Source organism: Denticeps clupeoides, chromosome 4, assembly GCF_900700375.1.
Source record: "Denticeps clupeoides chromosome 4, fDenClu1.1, whole genome shotgun sequence".
NCBI lineage: Eukaryota > Metazoa > Chordata > Actinopteri > Clupeiformes > Denticipitidae > Denticeps > Denticeps clupeoides.
This window is the reverse complement of record NC_041710.1, coordinates 10,808,658-10,826,873: the sequence shown is the minus strand read 5'-3', so window position 1 is coordinate 10,826,873 and position 18,216 is coordinate 10,808,658. Positions and strand designations below refer to the sequence as shown.

General features: G+C 42.4%; 2 protein-coding genes across 3 annotated transcripts; both read right to left on the bottom strand.

The window, feature by feature from the left end:
• Positions 1 to 2,138: 2,138 nt before the first annotated feature.
• On the bottom strand, positions 2,139 to 11,675 carry LOC114788910 (WD repeat-containing protein 37). Of its 2 annotated transcripts, none has more exons than XM_028977855.1 (14): positions 11,532 to 11,675; positions 10,579 to 10,745; positions 7,157 to 7,253; positions 6,695 to 6,790; positions 6,411 to 6,475; positions 5,826 to 5,961; positions 5,641 to 5,712; positions 5,424 to 5,468; positions 5,150 to 5,226; positions 4,732 to 4,972; positions 4,449 to 4,590; positions 4,226 to 4,360; positions 3,976 to 4,090; positions 2,139 to 3,619 (listed from the first exon to the last, which is right to left on the bottom strand). In XM_028977855.1, the coding sequence occupies exons 2-14, from the start codon at positions 10,714 to 10,716 to the stop codon at positions 3,488 to 3,490; spliced, it is 1,491 nt and encodes a 496-aa protein (XP_028833688.1). In that variant the 5' UTR covers positions 10,717 to 10,745; positions 11,532 to 11,675; the 3' UTR covers positions 2,139 to 3,487. The 2 variants fall into 2 exon arrangements, with proteins under 2 accessions (XP_028833688.1, XP_028833689.1); XM_028977856.1 differs by having other exon boundaries at positions 10,579 to 10,741; positions 11,532 to 11,670.
• A 102-nt stretch (positions 11,676 to 11,777) lies between these two features.
• Positions 11,778 to 18,195, bottom strand: gtpbp4 (GTP binding protein 4). Its single transcript, XM_028977854.1, has 17 exons — positions 18,043 to 18,195; positions 17,339 to 17,509; positions 17,150 to 17,253; positions 16,906 to 17,042; positions 16,492 to 16,592; positions 16,233 to 16,325; positions 15,933 to 16,124; positions 15,281 to 15,346; positions 15,067 to 15,156; positions 14,858 to 14,968; positions 14,597 to 14,674; positions 14,382 to 14,433; positions 14,144 to 14,244; positions 13,813 to 14,010; positions 12,931 to 12,996; positions 12,714 to 12,857; positions 11,778 to 12,581 (listed from the first exon to the last, which is right to left on the bottom strand). The coding sequence occupies exons 1-17, from the start codon at positions 18,088 to 18,090 to the stop codon at positions 12,429 to 12,431; spliced, it is 1,905 nt and encodes a 634-aa protein (XP_028833687.1). The 5' UTR covers positions 18,091 to 18,195; the 3' UTR covers positions 11,778 to 12,428.
• Between the last annotated feature and the right edge of the window lie 21 nt (positions 18,196 to 18,216).

The window sequence follows — 18,216 nt, the reverse complement described above, 5'->3', positions numbered from 1 at the left end:
TTAAGCTTAGAAAACGGGTTCTGGAATGTCCGTCTGTTTGTCAGTCCACTGTAGTGATGCTGCTGCTGGTGTTTAACGTGTGCACCCCATGTTGGTCGCCTGGGGTGCAGGTTGTAACCGCCGCTGGGGGTGCTTGGTAGGGTTACCAACAGTTCCAAAATTTCCAGGACATCCTGAAATATGGGACATTTTGATTTGTCCCTCCCAGGGCAGCTCCAGTCCCATATTCCAATCACAGCCTCGCCAGCCAATAATAGACTACTGTAATCGTGTGGGCCACATCCAGCAAGATTACAGCTGTGGCCAAAAGTTTGTAGCTTGATTTGTGGATTCTTGTTTGTCCACCCGCTCCTTGAAGATTGACCACAAGTTCTCAGTTGGATTAAGATCCAGGGAGTTTCCTGGCCATGGACCATGGCCATGGACCAAAATTTCAATACATTTACAGCATTTATCAGACGCCCTTATCCAGAGCTACTTACAATCAGTAGTTACAGGGACAGTCCCCCCCTGGAGCAATTTAGGGTTAAGTGTCTTGCTCTGGGACACAATGGTAGTAACTGGGATTTGAACCTGGGTCTTCTGGTTCATAGGCGAGTGTGTTACCCACTAGGCTACTACCACCCAGAGCCACTTAGTCCAAACAGTTCTTGGAAGGTTGGGAGAAGATGCTGTTGGAGGATGTTTTGGTACCATTCTTTATTCATGGCTGTGTTCTGAGGCCTACTACCTTGGATGAGAAGCAGCCCCACACATGAATGGTCTCAGGATGCTTTACTGTTGGTATGAGACAGGACGGATGGTAGCGCTCACCTTTTCTTCTCCGGACAATCAAGGCACACTGAAGCCTTCTTCATAACACTTGAACCTCCCTCCTTGAAGTTTTGATCATGCGATAAATGTTTGGTGCAATTTAGGTGCAATCTTAGTAGCAGGGCTCTATAACTGTCAGATTAATTCCTTCTCTCAGAAGGAATTCATATGGCCTGATTGTTCCTATAATCCTAATAATTCAATTTTCTGTTGTCCTTTGCCCCAAAAGATAACCAGCCTGATATTCATCCCTGATTTTCAGATGGAGGAGAGGTAGATTGGGACTGAAAGCCACACACCAGAACAACATGGGCTGGCATTTGACATGCTGACTAAAACTAATCAGTAAATACCCTGTCCTGGCCTGCCCACAACTCTTTCTTCTACGATTATTCTCATCAGGTCTGATTTTAGTTCTGACTGAGTGTTTCAGGATGCAACCAGAGACACTTGCATCAATGCCAATGGCATCAAGCAGTGTCATTTCCCCCATAGTGCTGTTTATCTTTGCTTCAGTTGTAATGTTGTTTATTTGTTTCAAGTAATGCAGCCATGTGGTGGTAAATCAAAATGTAAAGAAGTTATTTAAGGCTATGCCGTGGTGTGAAGGACAGCCTCCAAAGCTGTGGGTTCAAATCCAGGCTAGTTAAAAAAACAGAAATGAAACGTTAAGTCTCTGATGCCCACCAGAGGTCAAAAACACTTCAGTTTAAGTTTGAAGACCTTTTGGTTTGGGTGGTTAAACCTCAGGTTAATCATGATAAATATTCTTATCAAACCCCTTTCTGAAATATACAGTACACGTGAAAAGTTTGGACACACCTTCTCAATGTGTTTTCTTAATTTTCATAACCATTTACATTGGTAGATTCTCTCTGAAGGCATCATAACTATGAATGAACACATGTGGAGTTATGTACATGTTATGTAAAAAAGGTTAAATAAAAGGTTTCTAGTTTCTAGTTTCGTTGCTCTGATTACTGCTTTGTACACTCTTGGCATTCTCCCGATGAGCTTCAAGAGGTCGTCACCTGAAATGGTTTTCCAACAGTCTTGAAGGAGTTCCCAGAGGTGTTTAGCACTCTGCAGTCCAGCTCACCCCAAACCATCTGGATTGGGTTCAGGTCCGGTGACTGTGGAGGCCAGGTCTCCACTTTTTGTTAAATAATAACTCCACATGGTAAATGGTCATGAAAATAAAGAAAACACAGTGAATGAGAAGGTGTGTCCAAACTTTAGGCCTGTACTGTACTTCAACATTTAAAAAATGGGTCTGATCTCTACATAGTTATAGTTATATGCATATGATATTGAGGAAAATTATATTAGACTTTAGGCATGGTCAGCTTTATTGCACATATACACAAACCCTTTTCATTTTTATTATTTTTTGGCAAACATGTACAAGGGTTGTCACTGAACACAGGCAGCTATTTGATAAATGCCCCAACATGACTTCACACACTCTCCTGCACATGGAGATCCAGCTGTAACCACAGGGGCCAGAGAGAGACGAGGAGGAATGGGTTCACAGATAAATATACTGACGAAAAAAAAACGGAGAGAAGAACTGACCGGTGGAGACTGACCGACTGGCACAGGAGGGAGACAGCCTGAGATTGTCATGGCAATGGAGTCAATATTCTGACAAATACAACATAATTCCAACAACTCAGCATTAGGACAAAACCCCGGCAGTCAAATTTCATTCTATTGGCCAGGCATTTTTTTCTTATTTCAAATTATTCAGCATTCAGTCAGATGTTTGATGTTGTATTGTGAAATGTCTGTGTGCTTATGAAAGAGTGCAACAACCCCCCACCCCTTCCCCTACAACGGCACAAGAGTGAGTAATGGCACATAAGACGACAGTCTCAGAGATTGCGGCACAAAGATCACACACGTGGATCTGTAACAGTTATCTCACATTATAGTTATCCAGACACACACACACACACATCGTTTATCAGCCAAGTCACATTAAAAGTGTTGTCGCTGTCTCACACATATACACACACAGCTAACTATAAGAGCTATCTTACAGTAGAGGCATATCTTAAAACCTTAAAATCACTATAAAGCAGATACATGTAGGTAAACTCAAATATTTCCTAAAAAAAGGATCTGTGTGTTTGTGTCTTGTAAATACACACATGTATATGTGAGTCAACCATCATCTGAGTATATTAAAGTGTTTCATGCAACAGAGAAAGGAAGCTAGTAAAAATATGAATGGCACAGATATATGCAGAGTCGTTGGGTGGCCAGAACAGATGAGTAGAAGTCCTTTTCAGGAGTGTCTTAATCATCACAATTTTTCTAATTAGCCTCTTTTGGCTGTGCCTGTCTCTCACAATGTATGACATTTACCAATCACTCTTCTCACAACACAAACCTGTCTTCTTTTAACACACACACACACACACACACACACACACACACACACACACACACACACACACACGCAGATGGTTGATTTTCAATTCCATAGAGAAATCAAGTGCAGATGGGTGTAGAAGATAAACAGCACAAGACTGAGGAGAGAAAGGATGGGTCCTATCTCCTTCCTCATTTAATGTCTTTTCTAGCACTGCTAAGAGTGTGACCTTTCAACTGACTGGGGGGGTCAGCCTACAGGACGCAGGCTCAGTGGATGGATATGAAGGACGTGTGCTCATTTCTCCTGCAGCAGAGCTGGAATGTTGATGTTCCAGCCAATGGCCTGGCGGTCGAAGCCACAGGTGAAGAGATTACAGGTGGGGTTGTCCTCACACCACACACTGCAGCACACCATCCGCCTGTGTCCCTAAAACACACATTCCATACAGAGATTGAGGAATATGACTGTTTTGATTTTTGTTGTTAGAGCACATTTGGGCAATTCGGAAACTAATATATATATATATATATCTCTCATTAGTATATAAAATATAAATAAAAAAATACATATAAGCAAAACAAACTTAAATAAAACCAGGCTTCTCCACAGTGTGGATTGCTGGAATCTGGTCACGTGAAATGTATTCAGCTGCCTTGTTTGGTTTATTGGTTACGATATTTTCTTTGCCAATCAAGTTGGTAACTGAATAGCGGTGCAACACTCATGAAACATGCGTTTTTTAATATTCATTAAAATAACACACACACACACAGAATGTGTACCTGTCTGTTGGTGCGGGGAAGACGGGCCAGTCGCACTCCTGTCATGTCGAACAGACGAACCTGCCGGTTATCATGCGGCAAAGCAATGATGCGTTGACTCACTGACACACTGATCCTGGGTAAAAACACACAGATAACCTCATTCTTACACACAAAAAACCCCCAATAGAACACAGATACGGTCATAAAAGATCGTTCAGGGGGAGAGTGGGGAGAGTGCTTTTTGTGTTTATGGGATGGTGTAAATTACCTGTTGACGGCAGAGTCTGTTCGGATTGTTGCTATAGGAGAACGCATGTTCTTTAAGTCCCAGACTTTAACAGTTCGGTCGTCACTCCCAGAGACCACGTTATCAGCTACTGTAAAGACTGCAGATGTCACGGTGCTGCAAAGAGGGGATAATTAATCTCCAAATAATCTCTAGAGTGTTCTTGTAGTTGGAGAGATTATTAAAAAAAAAATCTGTCTCTCACTCAGTGTGGCCCTGGAACACGTTGACGGAGTGAATGGAGGGGTCTCTGAAATCCCACAGGCGGAAAGTCGTGTCACGGGATGATGTCACCACCAGCCGTTGTGTTGGATGTGTGCAGCAGTGTGTGAGTTCTTGGTCATGACCTAGACACAAGGATCAAGGGTCGAAGTAACATAAATAAACTTGAACATCATAGACAAGTCCATAGTCATTACTACAGGGACAGAAGAACAAAATGGTACTTATGTATGACTGCAGCCTGATGAGTGAGTGAGGTATATAACCTGTTAGTGTATGGACGAGATCAGATGTCTCCACATCATAAAGGTTGGCTGTGCGGTCCCATGATGCTGTGACGACCTGCTTGCCTCCTACTAGCCAATCAGCCGCAATGACCACACCCTGATGGCTCTTCAATGTGGTGACTGGCACACGGACAGAAGGGCAGTCGCTGAATCCCCCTTCACCATCACCATCACCTTCATCTTTATCAGAGAACTCAACTTCATCCTCACACGAAACCTGCTGCAGTTATGGTGAACAGAATTGCACAAAATATTCAAAACCTTATGTATATGCATTACAGCAGTAGAATTTTATGTGAACTATCTGACCAGAGTTTATTTATGTGACCAGTTATTATCTAAGTACTGATTTGAGAACCCTAAATTATAAATTTGTCTGTGTGTCTGTGTGTCTTACACTGATATCTGCCACAGGTTGTGGAGTAGGAAGTTGCACCATATATCTCCAAATATGAGCTGTCTGATCACCTGATGCTACACACACACAAACATATAAAAGTATATTAATTTTTTTCCCCCCATCATTGGTCAAAAAGACAGAACCTATAGCCCCTGAAATTTGAACAAGGAAACCTCTTTGCCGAATGAGCGTGAACATAGTCTCTGCTGCTAAGGGGGATGATAAGGGGGATAGGTTGGTTGTGGGGGGGTAGATGGAAGGATGTTCATACCTGTCAGGGCCATCTGTTCGGTAGGATGAAACTTGATAGAGTTCACTGCATATATACACACACACACAGAAGCGTATTAGATGTTAAAGCTCTAATTAAGATCCAATCCAGTCTTCACTGAATTTTCAAATGTCAAGTCTATCTCACAGCAGCACACAATGTCCAGTTTTATAAAATGTCTACATGATATAAACATAATAGCATTTCAGAAACGTACCCGAGCCTGCGTGCCCCACATACTTAAGGAGGCACTTGCCAGTCTCAATGCTCCACAGCATTGCACTGTGGTCTATCACAGGAAAACACACATATACACACAAGTAAGCAGATCCACATATCACACAGTGTGTATAGCAAAGGTTTAACACTAACCATGTGCTTAAAGAAGAAGAGCAAAGTTACCTGCTGAAGCAGTACCCAACACAACTGGGTGGATGCGTGTGATGCCCAGGTCCCAGATGCCATCTCTGTGGCCAACGTACTCCTTCACCAGCTGGCACACAGCACGAGATGTGGTGGCCTTAAAGCTGGACACTATCTAAGGGAGAGAGAAGCAGGGAGTGTTGGACATTCATTGTGCCTTCATTTGTAATATAATACATTATCAGCTTTAATTATATACAAAGCAATGTCAGCGGTGAATGTAGCACAGCACACAATAATGACTATAATACCTCATACAATATCACAGTACAATTATAGCAATTATAGCAAAAGTTTTAAAGAGTATATTAAAATATGTATCATAAAAGTTTATGAGTTTATGTCTGAAATAACTAAAAGTAATGAACATCCACATCAAGCAGAATTAAATATGTATGGAATCTTTTGTTGGCACAAAAGCAACACAAGCACATGAATATAAGGGCATGTGAATGCAATTATTACATCACTGGAGACTTAATTATGGGGAACCTGCAAAACAACCGAATTCAAATTTCAAGAATACAATCCCATTACTGGTTGGTGGGTGGGTGGGTGTCTTACTTTACTTGTTGAGGCCTTGTAGGTGGTCTTCAGTTTCTGAGAGAGCTGACTGGTGCTGTGACTTGCTGGGAAAAATGACAAATTAGCACCATAAACACAGCTAAGAAATGGCCTGACAGTCCAGGGCAGCACTCGACCCAACAAGGTCTACAGCATCTGCTCCAAAGTTACAAGGACATGCATCTGGAGAAATTAAAGTTTGTTTTTCCCCTGCTTGTTGCTCTATAAAAGACGTCCATTACAGTCTTGGTAAAAAAATGTGAAAATATACACCTGAAACTCACCTTTTGTTTTCAGAGCGCCTCTGCTCAGGTCTCCTCCATCAACTGTCTGTCCATCTGCTGCCAGGCGTTCATTGAGTGTGTCGATTTCTCGACGCACTTAACATAAAATAAATTAAATGTGTTAAAGAGAACAAGGTCAGCAAACACCAAAACACAAGCAATTATTCATGGACCTCATTTTGATGTGCCACCATTCCAACCAATCAGAATCATAATTTTTTTTTTTTTTTTTTAAGAATTTGATAAAACTGTCATATGGTTTCAAATGAAAAATCAAATGTCAGCATTTAAATAAAACATTGTGATGAGCACCAAGATCAGTCTTGGTGAACAATAGAGGTTTCCCTACTGTATTAGTATTTAGTATTTCTGTATCCTGTATTTAGTAAAAAATTGCCTGGTCAGGTATATGAGAAACAGATGCATGATGAAGGTAGCTGATGACCATCGCTGGTTACTCACACTCAAGGTTTTCTATGTAGAGCGTCTCAAACTCCCTCTCAATCTGGCCAAACAGGTCAAGCAGGTTGTTTCTGAGGGGCTGCGGCAACTTGGACTCCTAGAGAAGAAGAGGAGGCGCGATGCCCCAGTGTAACTTGTGCCTTCCACAAAAGGTTTCTTCTTAAGAGCAACAAACATTCGATGGCTGGAGAAAACACCAATATGCTGAAAGCACATATTCTTTTATTCACTCACAAGAGTCAATTCCAAATGTTTTTCAAAAGTCTACACTCATTGACATAATATTAACAAATATGCCTTTTAAATATGTAGCTTTAGATATTATTCCTAATGATGTGAATGATGGACGAGGCGGCAATTATTCACCAGTTTTAGAGTATGAAATGATGTCCAGCAAAAAGTATTTGGTCGAGTTCCAAGTCATACCCACATACCCAAGTGTAAAATTGACACTCAAGTTTTTACTGAGTGTTTTTAGGAACTTAACTTGACTTTGATTTTTTTGTACTGTGACTGTGCTGATGCTATTTTGACCAGGACTGACATTTAAGACAGTGTGAAACCACTAGTCAATTTCACAGCTGCATCAAAGAATCAGTTAAACACAAGGTCATCAGAAGTAATCAGCCAGATGACTTGAAAATGAATCATTTGAATAATTTTCAAATTTGAATAATTTAAGAAGAACTTCCCTAGATCCTATACAGCACACTCCAGATACAAATCCTTGTAATACACTCACAAACAAAATAAACAACTAAATCTACCCGCAAATCTACCAAGCTGCTAAAAATGTGCAGTCATGCGTCCATTAAAACAGGTTATAAAAACTTAACTTTACAGAAATCTCCTGTTGGTGTTATTTGTTCAGCACAGGCAAGGAGTGTAAACTCCATCAGTTTCAACACATTAATGTGCGAGTGTGTGAGTTAAGAGTGAAATTGTGTAAATGTGAATGTGTGTGAGAGAGATGGCAACATTCCCAGCATGAATCCATTCAACAGCATCTGCTCCCACGTTGCAACGACATCTGCTCTACACCTCATTTCCTCCCTTTATACCAGTACAACTCTCTGCCTTCGTCTTGCTGCTCTTGACTTATCTTGAATAACTCTTACCCAATAGATCATAAATATGTTTAAAGAGTTATTATGGACCCTTTCATTAATTAAACAATTTTTTGATCAGTTGTTTTCTGACCAGACAGTTAGCTCCTCTATAGATTTTCTGAATTTCACCTGAATTAACAGAATTTCACCCGAAGACATGTGTACACATCGCAGAGATTGCACCATGTACAACTCAGGTACAACTCAGAAGCAGCACACAGACACACTGAACAGTGTGCCCATGTGTCCCACTTTGTCCCTCACCATGCATACTGAGATAATAGCATTTTAATAATAAATTCCATTAGTGGGGTTCTCCAGTTTTGAAGACAGATAAGAGAATACGACCTTGTCTACTTGTTCTCAACAGGTGTGGTCAGTGAGCAGGCTGTAAAACTTTGGACTCGTCATTAAAAAAACTGATGCCAATTATCTGGGCAACATTCTCTAACAGAAGCAAAGTTGTCATTGTGTCAACAAAAGTCGTGAATTTGTTATAACATTAAAACAGAAGATGACTTATTCTGTGCTTGAAGTGATGCTCGGAGCTCGTATGGATGGGGTCAAGGAAAATGAATAAAGTGAAGGATTCCAGAAAGCCTTTTCATTGGTTGGTTGGTTGCATTTTACCCAGATAAAATACTGCTATTTTCTGATTGGCTAATAAGTGACTGGCTCTAAGACTCCAGCACAGATGTGCTTGTTTTATAGTTACTGTGCCAAGATCTGAGAAATATTGGATGCATATTAACCTACAAATACATCGTGTGGCGGGAGTGTGTCAAAAGACTAAAAAGAGTCACTGTCACGCTCAATGTGTGACACTTGAGAGTGTATCATTTATGGTATTTAACGATATTTAAGTGATATTTAAGTCATTGTTCAACATCCTAATAAAAGCTGAATTTTTTTATACTACAGACATACTACATGTCCCACATTTACCTGTTACATGGTGGTTACTTGTCCAAAGAGTCACTCCCATATGTGCTGATTGTTTGTAGACAAGAAGAGTACATCATACTGGTTGCCAGTTTCAACCGTGAATCGGCTGCTTGTTCCAGCTTATCATCTCTACCAAGCTGACCTTCAATCAATCTACAGCAAGTGGTGCTGGACCAGGGCCAGGAAGATAGTAAGGGACCTCAGCCACCCCAAGCGCTTCCACTCCCTGAAGTCCAACACAGAGATAATGAGGAGGAGCTTCTTCCCGCAGGCTATCCGAGCTCTCAACCACAACACTACATAGGACAGAACTCTAAAACACTCCATCACTTTCAATCACTTCTGGACTATCTGCCCAGAATTTTGCAAAAACTTTCACTTTACTTTACAGATTTGCACACCTTCAACATACCTTTTACACATATTTTATGTCTAAAAACCTAAAATTGTAATATTTGGTTATGTTTGGTTCCACTTGAATACTTGCAGTATTGAGGTCTATAGCAGTCGCAAAAGCATTTCACTGCATATCATACCGTGTATGACTGTGTACGTGACAAATAAAATTTGAATTTAATTGGAATTTGAGCTTGTGGGCCAGGATTTACATAATTTTTGCAGTGTGAGAACACAGGCTAAACCATTTTGGAAATTCACAATGCAAAATCAGAGCCACACAGAAGGACCAGTAATTCAACTACATAGAAGGGAATTCAATTATTTAAAAAATAAAAACACTTTGGTCAATGTGAAAATATATTATCATTACGTAATATAGAAAAAACTTGACAATCACTCAATCTGACCCTTGAACTGAAAATGGAACCAAAATATAACTCTGACATAGAAAATACATTATCTCTTTCACACACTTTCCATAACCGCTTATCAGGGTCATGGCTGCTGGAGCCCACCCCAGGACACTAGGCAGAGACTCACCCCACTGCAGGATACACACACACACACACACACACACACACACACACACAAGACAACTCCTAGTCTCCAATTTGCCTAGTGAACACGCTTTTGGATGGCAGGAGAACACAAGAATACCCGGTGGAGAAAAAAAAAAAAAAAAAAGATGAGAGCATGTCGCTAACCACCATGCAGCCCTAGTAATACATTATATTTCCACAAAATACATGTATATATATTTTAATACCCACAGGAGGAAGGGTGAGATGAAAGAAATAAACAAACATCTCAGCTTACAGCTCTCCTTCCTCATCCATTGTCTACAACACATAACTTTTAATCGGTTCCCTGTTTTCTACCAGTTCTTCTCTTCCCTCATAGGACGCTGGGCTGGTTTAGAGAAAACATGACTTCTTAATTCTTACATCGTAACGCGTTGTGTGCCCTCACCTGTCCCTCCAGCAGATCCCGGGGCAGTCCTGTCCGGTCCTGCTCGGTGCTGTTGGTGCGCCGTATGGACAGACTGTGCGACTTCCTCTTCTGTTTGGCCTGCCGGGCCGCAGCGCTGCTTCCCCCTTCAACAGGCATTCTGGCTCAGTGTCGTCCACACACACTACCTGAACACAAATGCACACGCATACCGTGAGGAAGGGGAAAGTGAACCAAAAATCTTGTACATGGGTTTGAAGCCCATGATTACACAGGGAGCATCACTAAAAGAACAAATCCTCAGAATAAAAATATCAAAATCTAACTCTATAACCCTCAAAACTAAATATGCATGTTCAGACTGCAATACTCCTCATACTAGGCATTACATAATTAGACATATCCAATCCCTGAGTTCCAGCGTTTATAAGGTGTTTGGTGGTCCTGTAGAATTCCCATTTAATTTAATTTGGTCCCAATTAAATCACAAAGCCAGTGATCAAACTGGTAGAAACCAAATTCAAATCAATAACATTAAAAGACATAATGTGGCAGAATTGTTTTTTAAAATCACAGAAATAGGGGTGTGGAGGACCAATGTCTGACAGAACTGTCCTCACAAAGATGGAGAAGAGACTGAACACCAATTTCTTCCATCAGACCAGCACCACATTGACTCAAATTTGCCCTACTGCACAATACATGTTTGCATATATAACTATGAATATTTCTGTATATGTCTCTACACATGTGAGCCACTGCTGCTTTGCACACAAAGATTTCACTCTAATCCTAATCTAATTTGATCTAATTTTTTGCATCACTTTACTGTAAGAATTCATGGCCGGGACGACGTAGCGCGTTTCTAACGGTGCACGGAGGTGAGCTCTGAAGCGACCTTCAGAAGAGACCTGATTCCACCGCGGACCGCTCGTCGCGCCAGACGACGAACAGGCGTCGGCGGCCGGACTCACGTTACGCCAGGCGCCGGCTCGGCAGCATGCTGGGCGTCAGCGGACGCGGCGCGTTTCCCAGGTGCCGTCGGGCGGGTTGTTGTTGGCGCTCGTCAGGGCAGGGCTGTCAGACGCGAGACGTGCCCCTTCCGCATCCGGGAAGGTGACGTCACGAGACGTAAACCGGAAGATGAGACAAGCTCCGCCCCCAGGCGTGATCAATCACGCTAAACACTTCAGGCGTGTTTTTACAAAACGTCAGACAAATTTTCAATACGCAATTTATTATGGTGGGACCATCTCTGAGGGACAAAAAAACTGTTTAAACTGCTTTACGGTTTGAATAAAAATACATAATTCATTGGTAATCATTCATGAGTATAATTCCACTAGTCTGAGCAAGTCTAAGGGGTCTCTGTCTCACCCCAGCAACATTACAAACAGGTGAAGGAAATGACATAGAAAAGGGTTTTTATATGTAGCCCATTCATACATATAATGTTAACTGTTTTCAATTCATTTACTGAAACCAGTAGATTTCACATAATGAAGGCATTAAGGACTGGTTCAGCACTGACTGATCAATCACTGCAGATAACAGACCTGGGATCCTACTGACAAACCAAGTCAGTAGGGATTAATTTAAACAAGCCCAGGGTTGAAGTGCAAGACACTGCATAAAGGATAATGTCCTTTCACATGCCTTGCATGTCTTCTCACAGTCTAGGATTCTGGGGTCTTTAGGTAAAAATATTCTGCTTTGTGTAATATCCCCACAGCCATAGATCAGTTATGTTCACTCACTCAAGGGCAAACATAGAAAGAAAATCACTGAGTTCAGTCTCTCAAAGCAAACTATGTCTCAAAATCAGATTGCATAGCCAATCCAAGAGCAGCCATAAAGGGAAGGGGAGGAGTTTATCGACGACTGTTAGTGCCGGACTTCCTCTTCCCGGCCAGCAGGTGTTTGGGTTTGAGGTCGACAATGTGCCGGTCTGATTCTCCCTTCTTGCCCTGGCGATTCATACCCTTCTGCGAGTTCTTCATCATGGTCTTGACCTTCTTGAGCATCTGAAGTGAGAAGAATTATGTTTTTATGCTTACTTCCAAAATCCTATATGTATTTTACCTTTCTGAAACACATTTCAGTCTGTTTTCCAATCCATTTAATGGAAATGAAATGAACGAACGGCACGTTCTTACCTTAGCATCACGCACACCAGATTTGTCTCTCGGTGGCCTGGAGGCACTCTGGCTGCGAGTTCGAGAGGTAGGGGGTTCTGAGGGCTCGCGCTTGCGTTTCCGATCTACACTGCGTGACCGACGGGCCTTCTCAGCGTAATGACTCTGAAAAGAAAAAAGGTCAGGTCAAAAGGTCATCAATGAGTCGACGTGGAAAGGCTGATGATCAAAGGCTTACATCATCCTTGTTGCTCATATCCAGACCAAGATCCCCCATCTCCTTTTCCAGTGTGGTTCTGTCCACCTATTAAAGAGCAAGATTTGAGAAATCACACATACACACACACACACACACACTCCTTATTAGTGGTGAGAATCAAAGTTATCATTGCAATATATTGCCCATGATAAATCACAATACAGCAGAATCAGTAAGAAATTTTATTTCAAAAATTCTTAACATTTTCTTAAAAATCCTTGATCCTCACACATACAGCTTGAAATCCTCATTGAATAAAAGATTGATTGGTTGCAAACCAATGGTCCATGGTGTTCATAAACCTAACTGGTATGCCAACAGAAATTAGTCCACACAAACATTGTGTGCGCCAGAATTTGTGCATGTCATCATTCAAAATTCAGAGTTCAGAAAAAAAAAAAAAAAAAAAATACAAAACTGGCAAAACCACATTTTTAACATGTAAAACATGGTGTGAAAATGTGTAAGAACAGAAATCTCCAAACAACTGAGTTTGCACAGAGGCCCTTTTTAAAATGAGCAGCGGCGCCTAAGGTTTACACATCACCACCAGTACCAGAACCTTTTTTAACCATGGAGTTGTGTCTGCATGTGCGTGGGTAGCACAAGTATACATTGCTGCTTGGGTTTATGTATATTTTTGCCTCACTCGTTCATCATCTCGTGCCCATAAATAGGAATGCACGCAATTACGACGACAGTACGAGGCGGCAAGGGCAGGAGGGAAAATGGAGTTTACGTCTATGGGGGAAAGCGTTGCAGAACATTCAGCGGATTTTCACGTCGTTGAAATGCAAGAGTAACGACACACAGGAGACACAGTAAACGTCTTTTGTACCACATTGACCAAATTCTGTGTACCTTCTTGGATGTGCGTGGCATCCTGGGTCCATGTACGTCTTTCTCTATAGATTCCAGAACCTTCAGTTTTCTCTTATCCCGGATCTGCTTGGCCAGCTGGCGAATCTCCTTCATTTCCTCATCCTCGCTCTCAGAGTCAGAGTCATACTCTCCTGCCTTCTCCTTTAAGTCCTCCTCCTTCTCCAAGTCCTCCAGGTGCTGCATGTATTTGTGTGTGAGAGAGGTGTAAGCGTTACAAAAAAAAAGACCCACCAAGGACAGGTGACCGGCATGGCACCACTGTAAAGGGACAATGTAGAAAAACCTAGTAAATAAATAAATAAAAATTGACCTTCATGATGTCAGGGTCGATGTAGTCAGCAATGTTGTGTCCTTCCCAGACTTCTGGGATCTTGTCTTGCTTCTCCTCATCATTCATTAAGTCCCAGTACTCTGTGCACGCACACACACACACAAAACACAATCTAACTATCCTGATACTAAGATCAACGTAAAGCAATAACCCTAAGCCTTCAAATACTTAAATGTCTTTTTATCCTCCTGTCTGTGTACGATGAAGCGGCACTTACTCTGCAGATCCAAAATATAATCATCTCCCAGCTCCATTTCCAGATCTCTCTCCTGTAACAAAGACCGCTGATGCATCAAACATGTGTGCCTCAACATAAAACGACTGCATCACAAACATTCACGTGAACATCCATTTGGAACCTAATTCAAGATAAAGTCTACTTTCTTAAGAATAGCACATCAGCATGGAACGTGGGAAATTGGAGTGACGCACCAGCTTGCGTTTGGGAGAGTCAACCTCCATGGCCTTCCTGCGCAGAACAGCTCCCTCTGGGATAAATGGAGGCCTCTCCTGGTTTAAGAGGGGAAAGGGTTTAATCAATAAGACAAACTCCCCTGGTGGGTTTTTACAGAGGGGGATGCCAGCATTATGTAATGCCAAACTGGCATTATATAACATGACTACTCAGTGGTTTATTAAGCAGACAGAAGAAGACAGAACACAGTTTATTTTTCCAGGAGCAGCCTCTCCTACCTTCTCATCTCTCTTAGCAGGTACAGCCAGGTGGAGGCGGTTCAAAACATCATGCACCTTCTTCCCTTTCATCTTGGTGTCAACTCGGTGGGTCAGAAGCTTATCACATGCCTGCAACATAAGAAGTCAAGGGTTAAGTCAAACCTTGAAAACCTTTATAGGATAGAAAACGATAGTCTGAAAAAAATTACAATAATAATAAAAATCACCTCGGTTTTGACCTGCATGACGCCTTCCTCTGTGAGGGTACTGGTCTCTATCACTGGGATTCCCTCTGCCGATATTTCTGCAAAGATTTTCTACCACAGGACAAAAGTACCTCAAATATATTTAGCTATACAAGACAATGGAACATCTTTTTCACATCAAATTGTACCATTAACTTTTCAGTAATTTGAGGGTGTACCACACTATACAACTAACCTGGTTTTCCTCTGAAAGCTCACTGATCTTCTTCACATCACTTTTATTGGCAACAACAATAAGCGGCTGCAGAAAGACAAGTCAGAAAATTATATTTTTAATTTCACCGTCCCCCTTTTAAATTCCTCAAGGAGGACTAAAAATCACTCATTTACATTCATGACACTTAGCCGGTGCCCTTATCCAGAGTCTCTTACAATCAGTAGTTACAGGGACAGTCCCGCTGGAGACACTCGGGGTTAAGTGTCTTGGTCAGGGACACAATGGTACTAAGTGGGGTTTGAACCGGTGACTGAGATCTTCTGGTTTTATAGGTGAACGTGTTACCTACTATCACCCTGACATTCCATTCTCATTTTTTGTAAAGATTTGTCGGTGCCTGCAGTGACGTAGTAAGCAGGCCCTCTGAACTTGATTATAATCAAATAGTCCAAGAGGCTTTCTACCTCCACTTACTGAAATTATTCACTAGCAACCCATTATTCAAATTATACACCTAATGATGTAATGAAATTCGATCAGACAATCTTCATTAAACTTAATCAGCAATCAAGGAAAGAAAATGCTGAAAAACAAACCGACCATGCTGCCTACATCACAGGCACAGTCGAATCCTGGGTTACCCCAAAATCCTGCAACGACAGCCGCATACCTTGTTGGCGAAAAGTGGGCGGATGTTGTTGAAGAGGGCCAGCTGCTGCTCGAGGGTGTGGCCACACTGCTCTGAGGCGTCCATCACATACAGCACAGCTGAGCGGAGGTGGGCCAGTGCTGTGATGGCCTGCATCTCTATGGTGTTCCTCTCCTCTAGAGGATGGTCCAGGATACCAGGCGTGTCCACTACCTGACAGATACGGGATAGGGATGATGCCAATGATCAAGTTTTAGGTCTACGGGGCTCAACATCAAGTCCAGGGTCACATGGTGCTTCAAATGTATGGTGGTTGCTGACCTGCCAACGCAGGTATTTGTAGTCCATGTGTCCAACAAAGAGAGACTTGGTAGTGAAAGCATAAGGCTGGACCTCCACGTCTGCCCGAGTGACCTACAGGTTGCAAATCACAATCTAGAGGTGTTAAACATGTACTAGCCACAACACATAAAACCCAGATTTACACTATTAATGAGAGCGAACTCAGTTCTCACATAGTGCTAAAGGTCATGGATTAACAATCTCCCTCTGTAAAAATGAACCAAGACAGCCCCCGAACCTTGTTGATGAAGCTGGACTTGCCCACGTTGGGGTAACCACACAACAGCAGGGTTCTGGTGTTAGGGTCAATGGTTGGGAGACGAGAAAGATGCTGACGAACTGCAGGAGACAAAATGCACAGGAGTCTTCTTTAGACTAATTCAGAACATAGCAACTCCATACCGAAGTAAGGATGTTTTGTGCATTACATTTACAGCATTTATCAGACGCCCTTATCCAGAGCGACTTACAATCAGTAATTACAGGGACAGTCCCCCTGGAGCAACTTAGTGTTAAGTGTCTTGCTCAGGGACACAATGGTAGTAAGTCTGCAGGGCCATTTCTCTGCATTCATTTATTACCTTTGCACGAGAAAACAATCACGGAAGCTTGAGCTAATGCATTATTAAATCAACAACCTCCCACTGCTTACCTTGTTCCAGATACTCCAAACTCTGTTTCTGCCTCTTCATGACCGTGCACATCCTGCCCAGGGCCGCTCGCTTCAGCTGCTTGCAGCGGTACAGAGAATCGCCGTACTTCATGAGCCTCACATAATCCTTGGCAACACTAGAATCGAGAGAGGTAAAAACATTTGGAAGGGCAAGACGGGGTATGAACATGACTGTTGATGTAGCCTGTACACACGTACAGGCTTTAAGGCAATGGACACTTACTTGTCTATGAGATTTTTGGCAATATTTATCTGGCCCAAAGCCAGCTTGTAGTGGTCCTTGTCATACAAGACGTTCATCAGGTCAGCATAGAACGGGTGAATATCCTATCCCAAAAAAAAACAGGAGGGGACACACACATGAGGAAAAGTTCTGCTTTTCAGGTAAAAGAACCAGATGAACAGAGCTTACATCCAGCTTGGGAAAGTCGGCGAGTATCTGAGCCAGTCGGTCATGGTAGTTTTGCTGGGTAAACTTGACCTTGCGCATGTAGAAATGCCTGATCCGATGTATCTGATAATGTTTGTGGACAACAGTGGGAGTTTTCCGCTGGGTTTTAGACAGGGTGATGTCTATAAACTCCTGAAAAGTAATAATAGTAATAAAATAAAATAAAAAAACTACATCATTACACTTTACAAACAATGGCAAATCTGCAAAGGAGGAACGGGTCAGGAAGTCAGATTTGTCCTCCGACTAAAACTACACCTCAACGTACACGAACGATCACGGCCACTGCACTCAACTAGAATCTGGAGTACTTTACAAAGTAGATAAACGAACACTAACATAAACTAGGTGATGTAGTAGAAATTATGATTGCGTGTGTGTGTGTGTGATTATATATATATATTTATATACATAAATACACAGACACGCGTTTACTAGATTGTCAAGTTGATTAAACAGTTGGCAATGGCAAATACTCGTATCGTTTTACACATATACATGGAGCCCGGGGGGGGGTATAAACGGCGAACTTTGATATTTTAGAAAGATTAAAAGCCGCGACGCCTGCACACGTGCGCGTCACCCGGGTCGGCGGACAGAAGCGACGCCGGCTCCGAACCCAGCGCCCCTCGCCGCGGAGCCGAGGTCAGAGACACGTTCCGTACCTTCGCGGTGGGCACCACCATGATCTTCTTGAAGTTGTACAGCGCCATCGTCGCCGGCCACGCTGGTCCGCTCGGCACCACGAGAGAAGGGCCGACCGGAAAGGAGAGCGCAGAAGAAGGGCCCCTCGGTAGGGAACCAGGGTCGGCCGGGCCCTCTATCGCCCCCTAGCAGTG

Coding starts and splice junctions, on each gene's coding strand:
- LOC114788910 (XM_028977855.1), bottom strand. CDS start 10,716: ATGCCTGTTGAAGGGGGAAGCAGCGCTGCGGCCCGGCAGGCCAAACAG. Junction 5,227..5,423: donor CGAACAGATGGCCCTGACAG/GTATGAACATCC, acceptor GTGTGTGTGTAG/CATCAGGTGATCAGACAGCT. Junction 3,620..3,975: donor TTCCCCGCACCAACAGACAG/GTACACATTCTG, acceptor TGTGTGTTTTAG/GGACACAGGCGGATGGTGTG.
- gtpbp4 (XM_028977854.1), bottom strand. CDS start 18,090: ATGGCGCTGTACAACTTCAAGAAGATCATGGTGGTGCCCACCGCGAAG. Junction 16,326..16,491: donor AGTCCAGCTTCATCAACAAG/GTTCGGGGGCTG, acceptor TGCAACCTGTAG/GTCACTCGGGCAGACGTGGA. Junction 14,434..14,596: donor ACTCTCCCAAACGCAAGCTG/GTGCGTCACTCC, acceptor TCTTTGTTACAG/GAGAGAGATCTGGAAATGGA.